Source organism: Tinamus guttatus, unplaced genomic scaffold, assembly GCF_059628265.1.
Source record: "Tinamus guttatus ecotype Peru unplaced genomic scaffold, ASM5962826v1 Tinamus_guttatus_pri_ptg000150l, whole genome shotgun sequence".
Lineage (NCBI taxonomy): Eukaryota > Metazoa > Chordata > Aves > Tinamiformes > Tinamidae > Tinamus > Tinamus guttatus.
In genome coordinates this window covers 16,729,740-16,746,227 of record NW_028288684.1, presented here as the reverse complement: position 1 = coordinate 16,746,227, position 16,488 = coordinate 16,729,740, and the positions used below count along the sequence as shown (strand labels likewise).

At 36.8% G+C, this 16,488-nt stretch overlaps 1 protein-coding gene across 1 annotated transcript in view; it reads left to right on the top strand.

Moving 5' to 3' along the window:
• The first annotated feature begins 2,445 nt into the window (after positions 1-2,445).
• The window catches only part of DEUP1 (deuterosome assembly protein 1), a 39,839-nt gene continuing 25,796 nt past the window's right edge, over positions 2,446-16,488 (top strand). The window contains exons 1-6 of the mRNA XM_088522138.1: positions 2,446-2,460; positions 3,096-3,150; positions 9,642-9,813; positions 11,113-11,208; positions 13,816-13,950; positions 16,062-16,175. Of these exons, the coding sequence (XP_088378264.1) occupies positions 3,107-3,150; positions 9,642-9,813; positions 11,113-11,208; positions 13,816-13,950; positions 16,062-16,175 (561 nt within the window). The 5' untranslated portion in view covers positions 2,446-2,460; positions 3,096-3,106. The remainder of the gene's footprint in view (positions 2,461-3,095; positions 3,151-9,641; positions 9,814-11,112; positions 11,209-13,815; positions 13,951-16,061; positions 16,176-16,488) is intronic.

Below are 16,488 nucleotides of genomic sequence, written 5' to 3'. Positions count from 1 at the left end.
AATAAATAAATAAGAAATATCCCTGTGTATAGAGTGCTAGAAACCATTCCCAAATTGCGAGGCCATAGAGTATTATTTTAATGAAGCAGTAGCAACAATTATAAAGGGAATGCTAACGATGTTACAGCAGCGCTATGCATTATCACAAGCTTCTAGAAAAACACATAAGCAAGAAGCTTTAGAAAGGAAATTATTTCTTTTGCACATGTATTGTGTAGCATTATGTTTTGTGTTCATTAAAGAATGACACACAAAAGGATTAAATACCAGTTGCCACAGTAACAGGGCTAATGGCATCTTTGTCCTCTTTCTGCATTCTCTCAGAGCCTACCCTTAGCTTTCAGATTCACATTCCCACCTCTTACAGGAGGAAGTTTTAATTTTTTTTCACTTTTAGACCAGGTCTCAGCCTGTGCTATCACTTACTGAGGAGTTTATCTGGCACAGCACATTATTTCAAGCTTTTCTCTTCTTCCCTTCAGTGATCTGATAACTTCTTAAGAATAGTTTTCAGTGTAAAGTAAAACAGCACTGTTTAAAAACAACATTCTGGCTCTGTGCCTGTACTATGCCAGGATTTATCACCTCCTGTCGATAAACTAGGCAGATACCTTCAAAATCCTCAGTCAGATCTTTATGCCTCAGTCTAATTTTCATGATCAAAAATTCCTCTTAGATTGTTTTTAAATGCCATTTTTCTCTTATTGCTGATGTTTTAGGGATTTTCATAGGCTACATTGTCTCTCAGAGCCTTCTGTGTATTTGCTGAGGGATGGCTCACACTGAGTTATTCTTTTTCTTTCTGACAGAGCACTTGTAAAATAAATTGGTGTATTCATATTATAAACATCCAAACAGATTAATATGTAGAACATAATTACCACACTATTTAGAATCCATTAGTTCTCCAAAACAGCTGATTTCCATGCTAAAGAAGTTCATGAATATGTTAGTTATAAGAACTATGCTGAGCCTAGTGCAAGAAAATGGTCTTTGTACCACAAACTTGTCACTTGAGATTGCAAGATAAGGTGTGAATGTACCCTGTAAGTAAAAACTGCATTTAAAATTAATGCATTTACACAAAGACATTGAGTTCTTATGGGTCACTGTACACCACACTACAAAAAAAAAAAAAAAAAAAAAAAAAAAAACCTTAAAGAATTAAAGCGACAAATATCTAGGAAGATTGCCCAGAAGGCATATAATTATTTGTCACTTACATTCCATCCCATTTGTATTACTTCCCTTATCATCGTGTCTTTTATTTTGTTCTGGACATACGCTAATTATATACCATTGATTCAATATGTTTAGAAGTTCACCAAATTCTTGTAATTTGGCATGCTAAAAGAATATTACTTAGGACTTTTTAAAAATTTCATATTGCAGTGTCTTAGTGGAGAAGAATATTAACAAAATTTAAGTAGCCTCTGGCTGTCAGAATAAGTACGTGCTTCACAAATATTACTGATAAAAGCTTGATGACCACTTCTTCCAAATTCTGCCATTCCCTGCACGTTCTTGCATCTGGCTGGGCACCTTCCAAGTAAATTTTCCATGTTTTTATAAAACTCTCAATGTTGTATCTTGCCTTGTTTGACATTCAGTCCCTGCCCTGCTCTACTTCCCTCTTTCCTGCAGAAATGTGATTTTAGCATTCCACTTATTTAAATGTATAAGCCGCTTTGAAAGTACTTTCCTCTTTTGCTGACCATTACAATTCAAAGGATTCCTCCAGGTATCCTTCATAAAACTTTCAATGATTCTGTATTTATTCCCCCTTACTCTCCAGTTGTTTCAAATTCTATTAATTGCTACTTATTTAAAGCCAGCAAATAGATGTTTGGGCCTTATAAGCCAAATTCTAGTGAAGAGGTAATGTGAATCAGCAAAAGCAAACAGAAAATATAAAATAAAATTATGCGACATGGGATTTTATTTATTTATTTATTTATTTTAGAGAACAAGATATTTGAGGGTGCCTCAGGAGGCTAAAAACACACCTCCGGCTAATTGTTATGGGAATTGTCCTCTTAAAACACTTCGGGTAAAAAAAAAAGTATGAAGCATTAGGATTATTTATCCATATTTTGTTGCTCCCCATAGGAAATGGAAGTTGTGTTTCGGGAATGACCCATTGCGGCTGGAAAAGGACGACACGCGGTGGAAATGAAGAGACTTGGGCGCTGAGAAGCTCGCCCCGGGTTTTCCGCACAAACCCACGGCGCCTCGGGCCGGGCTGTGGCGCTCCCGCTCCCGCTCCCGTCCCGCCGCCTTCCCGCCGCGCGCGGCCGTTGGCGTCACCGGGCAACAGGGGAAGCCGCAGCAGCCGCCGCGGGGGCGGCGGGAGCCGCGGCGCGATGGGAGAGCGGCCCTGGCGGCGGCAGTGACGGCGGGGACGGTGGGGACGAGCCCGGCCGGGGCCGCCTCGCGGGCCGGAGCGAGAGGGGCGCGCAGGTAACGGCCGGGGGCGGGAGGAGAAGGTGCCGGCAGCGCCCGGTGTCCCTCGGGTGCCTGTTCCCCCTAGTGCCAGCACTGCCCTGTGCCAGTGTCCCCTCGGGTGCCTGTCGCCCATGATGCCAGCGCCGTCCTGTGCCAGTGTCACCTCAGCTGGCTGTTCCCAATACACCAGGAACTGCCCTTGTAATGGTGTCACCTCAGGTGCCTGTCCTAGTACAGCCCTGTGCCAGTGCCACCTCAAGCGCTGTCCCTGTGGGTGTCAGCGCTGCCCCGGGGCCGGTGTCACGCTCTGGTCTCGGAACTCAGTGTAACCACAAGCGTATGACAAATTTAGGAGGTTTAGTGACTTAGAGAGTCTTGGCAAATCATTGGCATAGCTGGATATGATCCAAACCAAACTGCTCCTCATGGAAAACCAGGTTATCCTCAAGCCAGCAGCGCCTCTGGGATCTCTCCGTCGCACTGAGCGCAAGAGCTGCAGGGCTGAGCTCTCCATCCTGCCCGTCCCAGCCTGTGGCCTGGGGCTATGTATCCCTGCTCCCGTTGTTTGCGATCGTAGAATTGCACAAAGGAAACCTCAGACCTGCCCAGCCTGCATTAATCTGAATTATTTATTTCTGTTGCTTTGACAGGTCAAAAGGCTATGGAGCAGAACAAGGGAGTGTTTCAGGGGCAAACTCTGGCTAAGTAAGTACTGATTTATTAACTGGGAGCTGAACACACAGTGGAATTGAATATGTTGGTTTATTAAAGATGGGAAACACAAAGTATTATTTCAGAAGCAAACATGATTCTTTGTTCATTTCTTCTGCTGCTTTTTATGTGAGCTATGGAGAGGTTACTGATAACTAGGACAGCACAGCTCATTCCTTTAGTTAATAATCTAGTGACTGCCTTTATTTTTATTTTTAAAAATATGTATATCTGAACAAACAAAGAAAAATGAAAGCCAAGTGGGATTTTATTAAAGTGCTAACTATTTGAAATGTTTTTCAAAAATTGTCAAAGTTGCTAGGCTACAGGAGTATAAGCTTGCATATCATGGCTTTTAAAACCTCAAAAATCTCAAAAACAAACCTATTAATTGTTAGAGCCATAATCTTAATTTACACGTTGCTCTTACCAGCTGCTAAGTAATGCACTTCTCATTTACAACACAATCATCTTTTCCAACACAATCCAAGTTCAGTTCTTCCCCACTATTATTAACCTAAAAAATATATATATTGGCAAAGCACAAAACAGTTTTTAAGAAGAAGTGTAAATACAGGCCAGATCTGAATCTCCCTGAATACAGCTTTATGAAGGCTGTATCATTGAAATCAGGCATTGATTGCCTTGTTAAAACAATTAATCAGGTCAGAGAGGCTTAGGAATGGCAGGATCTTGCTCTATATATGTAGACACTACTGAAAGTTTCTCAAGATCGAGTGGCTTTACAGAACTCAATTGTTCCCCATTCTCACTTGTCTGTTGCAGAAGTTGATGTTCCAGGACCACAGCAACATACAGAGCACTTCCCTATATAATCAGCTAGGTAGAATAATTTATCATAATTTTATGAATAAGCATACTGCATATTTTCAGGTTAAAAAACTCTTATATCTTATATACCTGAGGCAGTCCTAGCTAATATGACACATATTAATTATAAAAGTCTCTCTTCGTAGATGTTGGATCACACCATAAAACAAGATTTTTATATGTTTTGAATATATGTGTTCTGTTGTACTAAAGATTAATGTATGCACTTTTCATTATAGAAAAATTTTACACTGCAAAAATGCTGTATTCAGAATATGGCACTTATTTTTCAACTTTAAGAAGCCTTCTTTTTCTTACCGATATGAGTGGTAAATATAGTCATATAAAAACTTGAATTAAAAAAAAATGAAAATAGTTCTTGTTTTGATACTTTCAAATAAATCCAAAGGCTATTTTATGAGAGATCTTGTTGGTCTCAGTTTTAACTGACATATATGAAATTCCAGGCCGTCATAGAGGAATCTAGGGAATGATTCCTCTCTTCACAAAAAGAGTATTCTAGGTGTCTATTTATTTCCATTAATTGTACAAAAACATTCTAGAAGGTCAATTTAGAATACATATCTCATGGCAGAAGACGTTAGTTCCCATCAATGCCACCAGGATCCTGAGGATAATGCAGATCCTTTATATGTCATAGATATAATGCTAATTATTTCTGTGCTGTGAAGACTCATAAATCAGAAATTAACCATCCACGGATGTGTATGGCTGACAAAGTGAGTAAAACTGTTGCACAAATTAGTTGTATTTCTTAGAATGGAACTCTGGAGGAGAAGATTCTAATGGAGTGTTGTATCACAAACAGTTTATATAATTCCTGTTGTTAAAGCTATGTTTTAGAAGGGAAAAGCAAATAGTACTGGGTCTAGAATGTGGGTTAAAGATCAAAACCTAAATGAACGTACTGTGGAAGATGGAAATCTTTACTTAAATTGCTCTGCATAGGTTTAACGTGTCTGCATAGATATATTCATATGAGCTTTCCTATTTGTCTGTGAAGCTACGAGTAAAACAGAGAAGGCATAAAACAGATGCTGAAAGTCTGAACTAAGCATTTCTAAAAAAAATCATGTTCTAAATTACAGTTTATTCTAAAGGCTACAAAGAAAAAAAGTATTTCTTTGCCTTTTAAGAAACATTCAGAAAAATACAGATGTGTGTAAACTTTAATGCAAGAGGGAGAACTCAGCTGTAAAGATCTAACTGGAGCAAAAAATCAGTTTTCATAAAGATAAAACCTGGAGTCAGTAGACCTTATTATCTGGGCTTTGGTTTGTTTGAACCTGAAAACATAGAGTACTTTGCATGCACTATTGCTCTCTCTTCCTACAGATAAAGAGTTATAAATGACAGCAGAATATGAATCATCTCTATTTTACTAATATGAAAATGGGGTGAAAAAGATAAGAGCTTGCCTACATCACTTGAAAAATGAGACACCTTCAGGTGTTTTGAACTGTTTTAGAGTAAATGTAATCAAAAAATATCTGCTCAAACACAAGTCATTATTGCCATGCAGGAGGAACCCATCTGAAGTGTGTGTTTGGTATCTTGTTCCTTGTGTGTTTCTTTGCCAAATGACTGATGAGATATAAAAGAAAAAGTAACAGTTTTCCATATTCCACATCCAGGAAATTTTCAGGATTCGGATACCATATGATGGCCGTGTTCTGTTAGCACTATTTTCAGACCACCAGCAGGACTGATATAGTAGTTACAGCAGCAGTCCATACCTCTATGGAAGTAGTTGGTGGGTTTAACTAGCAGGTCCATCTTCATTTGGAGAGTCATAGCCAAGTTATAAGGTGGCCCTGGTAGCAGAAAAACTGCAGTAATCTGCAGCTTTAGGCACTGATGGAAGATCTAGGTAAGAAAGCAGCCAAAGATCAGAAGATGAAAATAGTGAGACTGAGAAGCTGCTCATTGAAAGCTGCTCATTGAAGCTGCTGTTATGAAAGAAGTTTTCCAGGACTTGTTGATAGAAAAGAAGTCTTTAAATGATTTTACTTTAAAAATTATGTTGAGATTTTAATTATGATGTTGTATATGTAACAAGTATTCTACAGTTCTTGTAGGAATGATGGGATATGCAACATTTAAACATCACAAAAACACTTCCAAGGATGGGCGGGGTACAAGCATACTGTGTTTTTTGTCATCACCCCTTTTGTAAGCTGCCAGGTGCTGCGCTGTCTTTAGTTCCTGCATGACTGTCTCTCAGGCAATTATTTAATAAATTAATTGATTTCTTGGCCAAGACACAGGGAGAGGAAAGGGAGCTATGAAATATGGAGGATTACCAGAGGAATTACCTATGCACATTTTTACAAGCTGCCACTTCATGGAAACATTGGAGTGACTGCACACTGATTACCATCGGTAGAGGCCTTTGCCACACAGAGTTATGTACCATCAACTCTCAAGGATTACATAACTTATATGCTTTTATAAATCAAAGTACTATAATCACTGGCCATTACATTTACTTTTTAAGAAAATCTCAGTGGGCTAAATAATACCCTGAAGAGAAAAATAGCATATGGTCTAACAATAAACAATGACAAAGTATTCTTAAACACTTTTCTATGAAAAAACTTATTTTATTAAAAGACTAAATGTATCATCATGAAAAGTAATTGATCACAATACATTTTGCATTAGTTTAAATTTAAGGGGGTATAGTTAACAGATTTATGAAACAATAAAAATGCTGGTTTTATCAGCAGGAATTTCAATACAGGCCTCTATTCAATTAAAAACAATCAAAAAATGGAAAAAGGCGTGAAAATAAAGCATGCAAATAATGCATTAAATTAAATTTAGATTAAACAGTCACTGGAACAGATTAAAAAGTGAAGAGAAAGTAGGTGTACAAGTAATTGCTTACTACGGTATAATTTGTTGAGATAAGAAAAGTGTTGACACTGAAGAAACATCATTTAATTCATTTTGTACCTCCATTTACAGACAGTGGTAATTAGATACACTAATCTCAAAATCATTGCAGAAGGAGCAGTGCGGAAATTTTCACAATGGCATGAACAGGAAAATCATAATCTGAGGACTGCAAACGAGAATCTTTTCTTTGTCTTGGCCCAGATAAGATTGCAATGACTCAAGACGGCACATTTCAAAACTTTTTGACATGGGGGTAAAGTTAAGGTAAAAAGAGGTCTTCTAATGCAAGTAATGAAGCCATGCACTGGGGTCAGCTAAGAATAGAATCTCTATTAAAACAAAATCATAAAACCAGTTAGAACTCGAACAGGAGATAAAAAAAGTACAAAAAATAAAAACAGTCACAAATATAGGGAAAAAAAATTATTATCAGTTAACTTGAAAAAGACATATGCAGATAACATGCTGCTGGAAAAAAGGTCCCCATCTATGGACCCGACCTTTTGTCTAGGGAGGTTTGCTGCTTGCCGAGGGCTCTGATGGAGGACTCTGTGACAAGACCGCTGAGCCTTGTCTGACCCTCATGTTGTTACTCCCTGCTACAATTCCTGCTGGTTTAGCTGGTTAATCGTTGGCAACAGAGTTTTGTTTTTTATGGCTATGGGACCCTCTCTGAGGACTGAGGTTTGCTTGGAAGAAATCGGATCCACCTGAGTTAGTGGGGCAAAAGGATCTTTGCCAACAGGTTGGCCAACTTCATGAGGAGAACTTGAAATTAGGAATGACAAGGGAGAGAGAAAATAACCAGCTCACCCCACATGTGTCCTCATAAACAGAAACGTGCCCACCAGGCAAAATCAGCATGGCTGGAAGTCTCTCTGAAGTGCTGCACAGTAGTGCAAACAGCATGGGGAATAAATAAGAATGCTGCAGTGAGCAGCTACAAGGTCTGTAGGAATGAACAGCCGGGGTGGTGAGGGAGGGAGGTATATTTTGTGTGAGAGGACTGCATGATGCTCTGCACAGGGACACACAGTGAGCAAGTGAAGAGTTTATGGGTTAGGATTAGAGGACAGATCAACATGGGCAACATTGTGGTGGGCCTTATGTTTACTATACCCATTTGTGCTGGAGGACACAAGCAATCCAGATTTATGGAACTCCCTGGCAACTTCCTGACACAGGTAATAAAGGAGTCGATGAGGAGAAGTGGACTGTTGGATCTCATACTTACAAACAAGGAAGATCAGTTTGAGGATGTAAAGACTGGGGTAAACCTTGGCTACAGTTGTCATGAGATGTTGGAGTTCAGGATCCAGAAAGGAAAAAAAAAAAAAAAAGAAAAAAGCAAGATCATAATCCCAGACTTCAGGAAAGCAAACTTTGGCCTCTTCAGGGATCTGCTTGGAGGAATCCCATGGGAGACTGTTGGAGATAAAAAGGGTCCAGGTTGATTTTCAAGGATTACCTCTTCCAAAGTCAAAAATCCATCTTAAGTTGCAGGAAGATATGCAAAGGTGGCAGGAGGCCTGAATGGATGAACAAGAATCTCAAAACACGAGAAGGAAGCATAGAGAAGGTGGAAGCAGGAAAGAGAAGGTCCGGGAGGGGACTGATCAGTGCGTATAAACACCTGATGAGACTTGCAAAGAAGATGGAACCAGGCTCTTCTGGGTGTTTCCCAATGACAGAACAAGACGCAATGGGCATAAACTGAAATATCAGAAACTCCATTTAACCCAAGAATGAAGTTTTTAAGAGAGGATTGTCAAGCACTGAAAAGAAGGTTGCCCAGAGAGGTTGAGGAGTCTCCACTTTAGGAGACCGGTTTGGAAACAGGTTCAAGACCTGTTTGGACACTGTCCTAAGCAGTCTTTAGTTGACCATGCTTTGAGCAAGGGGTTAGATGATCTCCAGAGATCCTTTCTAACCTTAGCTATTCTGTGATTCTGTGATATCTGCATTATTTTGATACTTATGACGTACAGTGATTGGAAAGCACCAAAATAAAACATGTTCTGTTGCTGATAACTAAGTCATACTGCAACGATGTATTCCAAACTTGACTCAGAAATTTGGAAAAAATGTCCTGTTTATGTGCATATAATGCCCAACATGTATTTAGGTGCAGCATGGTGTCCCTCAAAGGGCACTATGTTCTGTTTCAAGATGCGCTTATTTCTATGCTTTCTAGTAGACTAATGTTAGAGAAATTGTCTTGTGACTTAAATCCATTTACCAAAGATAATGTGAAATCGAAAAAGTGAAAAATTAGAACTAGCAGTTAAGAATATTGCTGGTTTTCAAGCTGGCTTTTTACTAACTTGCTTCCATGATTCTGTACTCATAGTAGGAAGTCCTGTGTCCAAGTGTAACTAAGTGTTCAACTCCTCCTACCCTCATGCACTGAGGTGTGGGTCTGGAAGCCTTTGCTCCCTCTATGACATTCTTTCAACTTAATTTATATTCATTTTACAACTTAGCAATAGCATTTTCACGAGGTAAGAACATTCAGAATATCCTAAAAGTTCCGATTTTAACTTCAGGGAAACTTAAGAGTGAACAAGTGGGATTCTAGCTACCCTCAAAGGCATCATTTAGTTCCTACATATCTCTTTTTTTTTCTGATGTTGAAAACTGTATTTCCATCATGATTGAAAAATAAATCTTAGTAATCTAAAATAACACCCGTGTTCTTCTTCATAAGAAAAAATATTTTTATATATTACTAGAGCTTCTCCATGTGAAGCTGAACTTCAGGAGTTAATGCATCAAATTGATATCATGGTAAACAGCAAGAAAATGGAATGGGAAAGGAAGATGCGAGCTTTGGAGGCAAAGATGGATATCCGGGATCAGGAACTAGCAAATGCCCAAAGTAAATTGGATCAAAAAGGTCAAGAGGTACTTAAAAATATTCCATTCTGTGAAGAAAGTGTTTATTCTGGGAGTGAGTTAATAACATGCTCTATAAGCGGTAGTGTTCATTGTCAGGCCAAAATACCAAACACATTTTTAAAGGTCAGTAATCATTTTTAATGTTTTGTTTTAAGGTGTGCTTCTGTTGTGGAAAAAAAAAGGTAGTATAAATGTCATTGAAAGTCCCACATCTATTTTATTTCCCTAAGGTCTAAGTCAATATTCTCTGTTTAGTTATAAAAAGATAAATCAATATTTTCAAATGCAAACACTTCTAGCATCACCAGAAATTGAAAATAAAAATACGCTATTCAAAAAATTAGACCAAATTTTGCCTTGGTAATTCCTGTTCATTCCCATTTTTTGCCATTTTAAATGCCTTGTATGTAGCTTCATATGTTAATTTTATTATTACAATGCAATTTGTATTGTATTACCACTTAGAAATGCTAAGAGACATCAGTGAATCTTAGCATGGCTTTCAACACTAGCTTAATATGTCTAAAGTCAGGTGCTTACATGTAAGTGTCTGTGTGTGAACTAGGTGTCTAAGCTACTATTATAGTCAGGGGAATTTGGAAAATGATGTCATTCACCCTAACAATTTAGATTTCAATGCAAATACCCTTAGTCATTACAGCCAGAGGAGCCAAGCAAATAATTCAGCTAGCTGGCCCTTAAAGCCTTAAGTTATTTGCCTATGCACAGGCATCATCTGAGATATTTTAGCATATTCTGCCTGATGTCCTGTTGCCTCTCCAGAAAAAAATATAGATTTTCTGTATGTTCTTTGCCTTATTTCTCATGTGCAAATTATTTCTCATATGTGCAAATATGAGATAACTCAAGACATCTCACTTGGGTATTTAGGGAACGGAAATGAGCATACAATATCTCCCAGTAATTGGTATGTAAGTTACTGAAAGTCATGTATGTGATTACATGAGACATTCAAGCAAAATTTTCACATTAGTGACCAGGGATTTATTCATAAAGTTTGGCCAAAACTGCTTTCACCTAAAGGTCTTTCATGACAAACAGTGTTAGCATTAAATCATAACATAAGCAAACAAAAAGATTTTTTTACTTTCAAATCCAGAACTTGATGTCAATACAATATAAATCTGTGGTGTCCAGATTTTAATATTAATCAAATAAGTTTATTCTTTAACATTCATCTTTTATGCAAAAATCTACTTTCAAAGTTTCAGATGACTGCTTTGGAAAATGTGCATATTTGAACACTTTAGCAAGGGTAAAATCAAATGCTTATTCTAACTGTAGGTGGGACGACTTCAACAGAAGCTGGAAAACTTACAGAAAGCTAAATCAGAAATGGTTCAGAATTATGAGATCCAGCTTCAAGCATTGAAATCTCAAGTAAGAAAAAAGTTGGTTTCATTATTTTCTATTGGCAGTATAAAGATCTTCCATGTACAGTAGATTCACCTTTATGAGTTTGGGACAGGTAAATTGTGCCACGCAAATGCTGATGATGGCAGCTTCCAACCTGGCTAACATTTCTGTACTGACATGTCTGGACTCTGGAACGGATGGTGACAGTGAAGACAACTGTCCTGGAGTCAGACATTGCTTTTTTGACTATGGACTAATAACTTGAAATCTTGGTGAAATGAGTAAATCGGATCATTAGCTTCATGCTGATAAGACTCTGATGCACATTGGAAATTTTGAGACAAACTATTTTTTTCATGTCTTTGGTCGCCTTACACTTCTCTGATTGTAGTTTGTCTGGTTTATAGGGGTCATTAAAATGGCTTGGTAACTTTATGCAAGAGAAGAGAGCTTTACAAGCGGAGTAACCTTGAACATTTTTGTCGTAAATTTGTTTTGGCTCTTTATTTTCCCCTCCAATCACGAACCTAAATTCTTAGTGAATTATTGACTGTACTGTTTCCCAGATTGTAACACATTAACATAGACAATTATACATCTCTTTTTTAAAAAATTTATTTATTTATTTATTTATTTATTTATCCTTCTGCTATTTTCTTTACTGGCTTCTGCTATGAGAGATTTTGTCTTATAAAATTTTCCAAGTCCAATCACACTTGTAGTAGAATTGGCATTGATTGCCCAGGTGGGAAATCATGATTTTCTTTCAGAGCTGATAACATTTGTCACTTACAGTGTATCAAACCACAACGGTATAATTTATCCTTTAAGTTTGTTTTCTTTTTAGCTTTTTTAATATGTTTGCATTTAATTATGGAATGCCATTTGGCAAACAACTTGTGTGTAACTGAGAATGTTTTAGTTGGCCTGGAATTAACACCTGTAATAATTTGGGAAAGAAGCTAGAAATAAAAGCTGTTTTACAGTTTACACAATAAATTACAGGGGAAAAAAAGATACCTCTTAGCATGATTACTGAGAAACTAAACATCAGACAATCAAAAAAAAAAAGGTATTACATTTTAGGATAAAATGCAAAGTGCCCTTCATAATGAAAAACTATCATCCATATCACAGCACATCTTTTTTTTGTCATCTTTCATCACATCCCCTGAGATACTTCTTTACACCTTAGGTCCTTTTATCTCATTTTAAAAACCACTATTTTCACATTTAGTGTTGATGCTAACAATTCCACTATTGTTTCTGAAATTGAAGCTCCAGGTCATTTTTCATAAAGCTTTTGATTTTGAGTTCTTACTTGCCCCTGCAGCTCTTTTCCATGAGGAAATACTATCTCTTTGCTCCTCATAGATTTTATTTTTAAAGTATGAGAGTCCCTAACTTTACATATACCTGGCATAACTTTCCTCCATGCACTTGGCAATCCCTCTCGCCAGGATTTTCAACTTTAGTGACTGCTCAGACCACCAGAACTTTCTGGGAGAGTCCTTTACCTTTTGCCTTTATCCCAAACGTTTGGATTTCTGGCTCTTATGAATGTATGTACGTTTGTACTTAGCAGACATCCCCCACTCACCCCACTGTGCTCCTGTTTAATGTCCTGAATTCTCAGCTGCACAAACTGTACCTAAAATAAGGAAAACCACAATTATTTGTTCCATATTGTTTCAACAGGATTCTGTGGGGTTTTGTTATTTTTTTTAACATGGAAGAAGTTTCTTTACCAAGAATAGTTAGCTTGAGCAGTTAACAAAAATAGAGCTTTTATGGGTTTGTTTTTCTTTTGGTTAGACAAGCAATTTCCTGTTAGAGCCATATATATATATATATATATTTCTTAAGTTGCAGCCCTAGTTATTACAGAGGATATAATATAATATCCCTGGCTTTAAAGAAACCAAACAAGAAGAGATGTGGTCTTTATTCATAGTTCTAAGCTTCTTTTCTAGTCAACATTTTTCCCGAAGTCTCTTGATTAGCTTTCCTCAGGACTGTTTCTCGGGTTTTCTTTGGCAATATCCTTGCCATTGACTTTCCAGGGTCATCACGGCTGCCAAGAGCTTCTCTTCTCTTTTGTTCAAAACAAGATTTAACCTACCAGCCCGTTTGTGTTTCTGCTATATCCAACCTGTGAGTGTCCACCTTCCCCCTTAGTGGCTCCTAGCAAAGTCCCTCAGCCTGGTCATTTTTCTCCCGCTCTGCTTCCATCCATTGGTACCTTCCTTTAATATCCTATAATGATAACCCTTCTTCCTGGCTCCTGAAGAACTTTTTTAAAATGTCAACACAAGATGGCAGTAAACAAGTGTAAAACAGTTCTTGTAAACATGGAAGGGGAAGTCACCGTTTGGGTAAAAATCAGAAAAAAAAATAGCAAAATGAAATAATTCTCAGATGAGCCTGTGTTTAAATGAGCAGGTAGGTAGCATTTACGTTAAGAGCTTAGTCTTGTTCATCTCTAAGAAATTTACTCTTGGAATTGGTGCTTTGTTGTGTTGCTTGAGCAATCAGAGCTTTAAACTACAATTGCCAAGTCTAGTTTCGAGTGCTTGGCAATGTGGTCATCCGTGATGGCTTCTGCATATTTATGTCTGCTTCCATTTTTAGTTCTTGAAGTTGATACATAGTTATGAAAAGCTACAGTTACACCAGTTAAAACAAAAAAAGGTTCAAAGTGGAGAAAAATGTGTGCAAGGCCTAGAGATGCCATTCGAACTGTGCAATGTAACCAAGAAACTAGAGGTAAGACTATATTGTTGTTAGATGTTAATTTTAATATTTTTAAAATTAAATTGTTTTTTATATTCATAGGCTTTAAGTTTCTCATTATTCTGCAACCCAGAATGGGCACATCATTTAACATTCAGGTTCCTAGTCTTAAACCAAGTGTTTTTATTATTTTTATTAGTTAATATAAATAAGTCACTTCATATATATAAATAGTATACATATAAGTATTTAGTATTTACTTATCTATACTTCTATATATGCTTATTTATGTATGTGTATATTAAATACAATGCATATTAAATGCAGTATAAATTACTTTATACTTCCTTCCGGATGAATATATATTCATCATATATATTCATAATATATATATTGGACAGTATCAACTATTATGGCATGAGAATTTCTACATATGCAGGATATTGTGGGTGTCACAGGGTATGTACTACATTATTTCAAGTTTTGCAGGCTTCAGGACAACTTTTATCATGCAGGGATAGATAAGAGAGAAAAAAGATTAAGGCCTGAAAACCTGGTAGTTATCTGTCAGCACCTATGTACCTGAGGCAACCCACAGCCTTGACCTGAGTACCTTGGGTCCTTAAGTAATATGTGAGGAAAGATAAGTCAGTTAAAAATAAAATCCACAGGATCCAGCCTACCGAGTGGAGAACTGGAAGATACAAGATGTAAAGGGCAGAACTGAGTCATAATCCCTGTCCCTCCAGACACAGGAGTCCTTACCACAAAATGTACTAAACTTGGTACCTCAGCATGACTGTCAACATCTGCTACTACAGGAATAATAAATGGGTTGTACATCTGTCATTGACTAAATATATCACAACTGCGAAGCTGTCGGATCTGGCTGGTTTGAGAGTGACCTTATTCAAGATTAAAATGTGAAAATAATGTAACACAATGCTATCATTTGATTAATTATGCAGTATGAAAAATGAGTGCTTGGAATATGTTCAGCAAATTCTAGTATTCAGAAAATAATTACTGTGTAGAAAATCTAAGCTCAGCAGTGCTTCAGTAAGCGCTTGAACCTGCAGTACTCATTTAGTAGCCTGAATCTCCTTTTCTTTTTAATCACATTTTGTAAAAAGGGAAGATTTTTGTTAGTTTAAAATGCCAAAGCAAGTATTTAGAAAGCTTTATGGAAAGATTTGTGTTAATCCATTTTAGAAAGCAGTTGATTTAGTTTCAGTAAATAAAACCTTGTTTTTTCTAATTCAAGGAGCACAAAGTTTTGAAGAGCTCTCCAGAATCATCTACTGGGAGACCACTGTGAAAGTTATTTCCATTGTGAAAACAAGTTCTCAGAGCAGCTTAAAAATTTCACTGTGTAAAACTATGTACTGTTATTTTGTTATTTTTTCACCAAGTCCAAAGGAGCAACAATTCTAGTAACTATGGAGTTCACCTACTTTTTATTGTCGGATACCTTCTGTGAACACATACGATCTAATATGATTTAAAAGCAAAATCAAAAACAGTATCAATAGAAATATAAATGCAAATACAGAAAAAATATAAGATAAATATGATTCTCATGGAACTTGTTCATTCAGCTTTGTGTAACCCTGATGAACTCAGGTTAAAAAACATCAGAATCAGAATCAGGAATTGAAAAGAGAGAAAGTAGTAAATATTTTTCCACTGTAGCTGCTATCCCATTTGTTCAAGAAAAAAAGGGAAGAAAAACAGCCAGATTATCTGATCATTAAGGGATTGATTATGTACCGATTACAGTGGTGTAACTCCTTTACAATCATGGGAACTACCTTCCAGTAAAACTGAGATACTGTCGTAATGAATTAGGTCCCCCAGATCTTCAACAAAGAAAGCGTAATTAAATATTTTCATTGATTATATTTAATATCCAATTGGTTTAGATTAACAGTCCCTTAAATTATACTTTCTTAAGTGTTTGTGGAAGGGAAAGATGGCTATTTTACATATCTGTTCTTTTTATCTTCTTTACAAGATTACAGAATGCTGATGTATTAATTATTGAATAATATTTTTCTTAGAACTATACAAATTACAAAGTTATTTAGATTAAGGAACAAAGCAATTTTTCATATATTTTATAACCTTGCTTTGCTATCTTTCAGGAATTTGAAGCAAAATCAAGAGAATGGGATAAGAAGGGGACAATCTACCAAAATCATCTAGTTTATTTAGATGCTCAACAAAAATTACTGTCAGAGAAATACAATTTATTTCAGGTACAAATCGTATCTTCCTGCTTTTGAGAGAAAACTATAATTTTAAACCTGCTAACTCAGTGAAAGTTATTTTACCTCAAGAAAAAAAAAATCTAAACACCATGAATCTTACAGTGAACCTAAAGAATTAACATGGCTACATAGCTTTTAAGCAAGGCAGACCCACACTGAAAGATCTATGGATACACAGAGTTACTTGACTTTTTTTCTCATGTATTATGAATAAATATCACAGTGAAAATTATAATAGTTCTGAAAAAGATAGTAAAAAGGGGAATGCACATTCCTTTTTGCTTTTTTAGAGTGTGCTGTG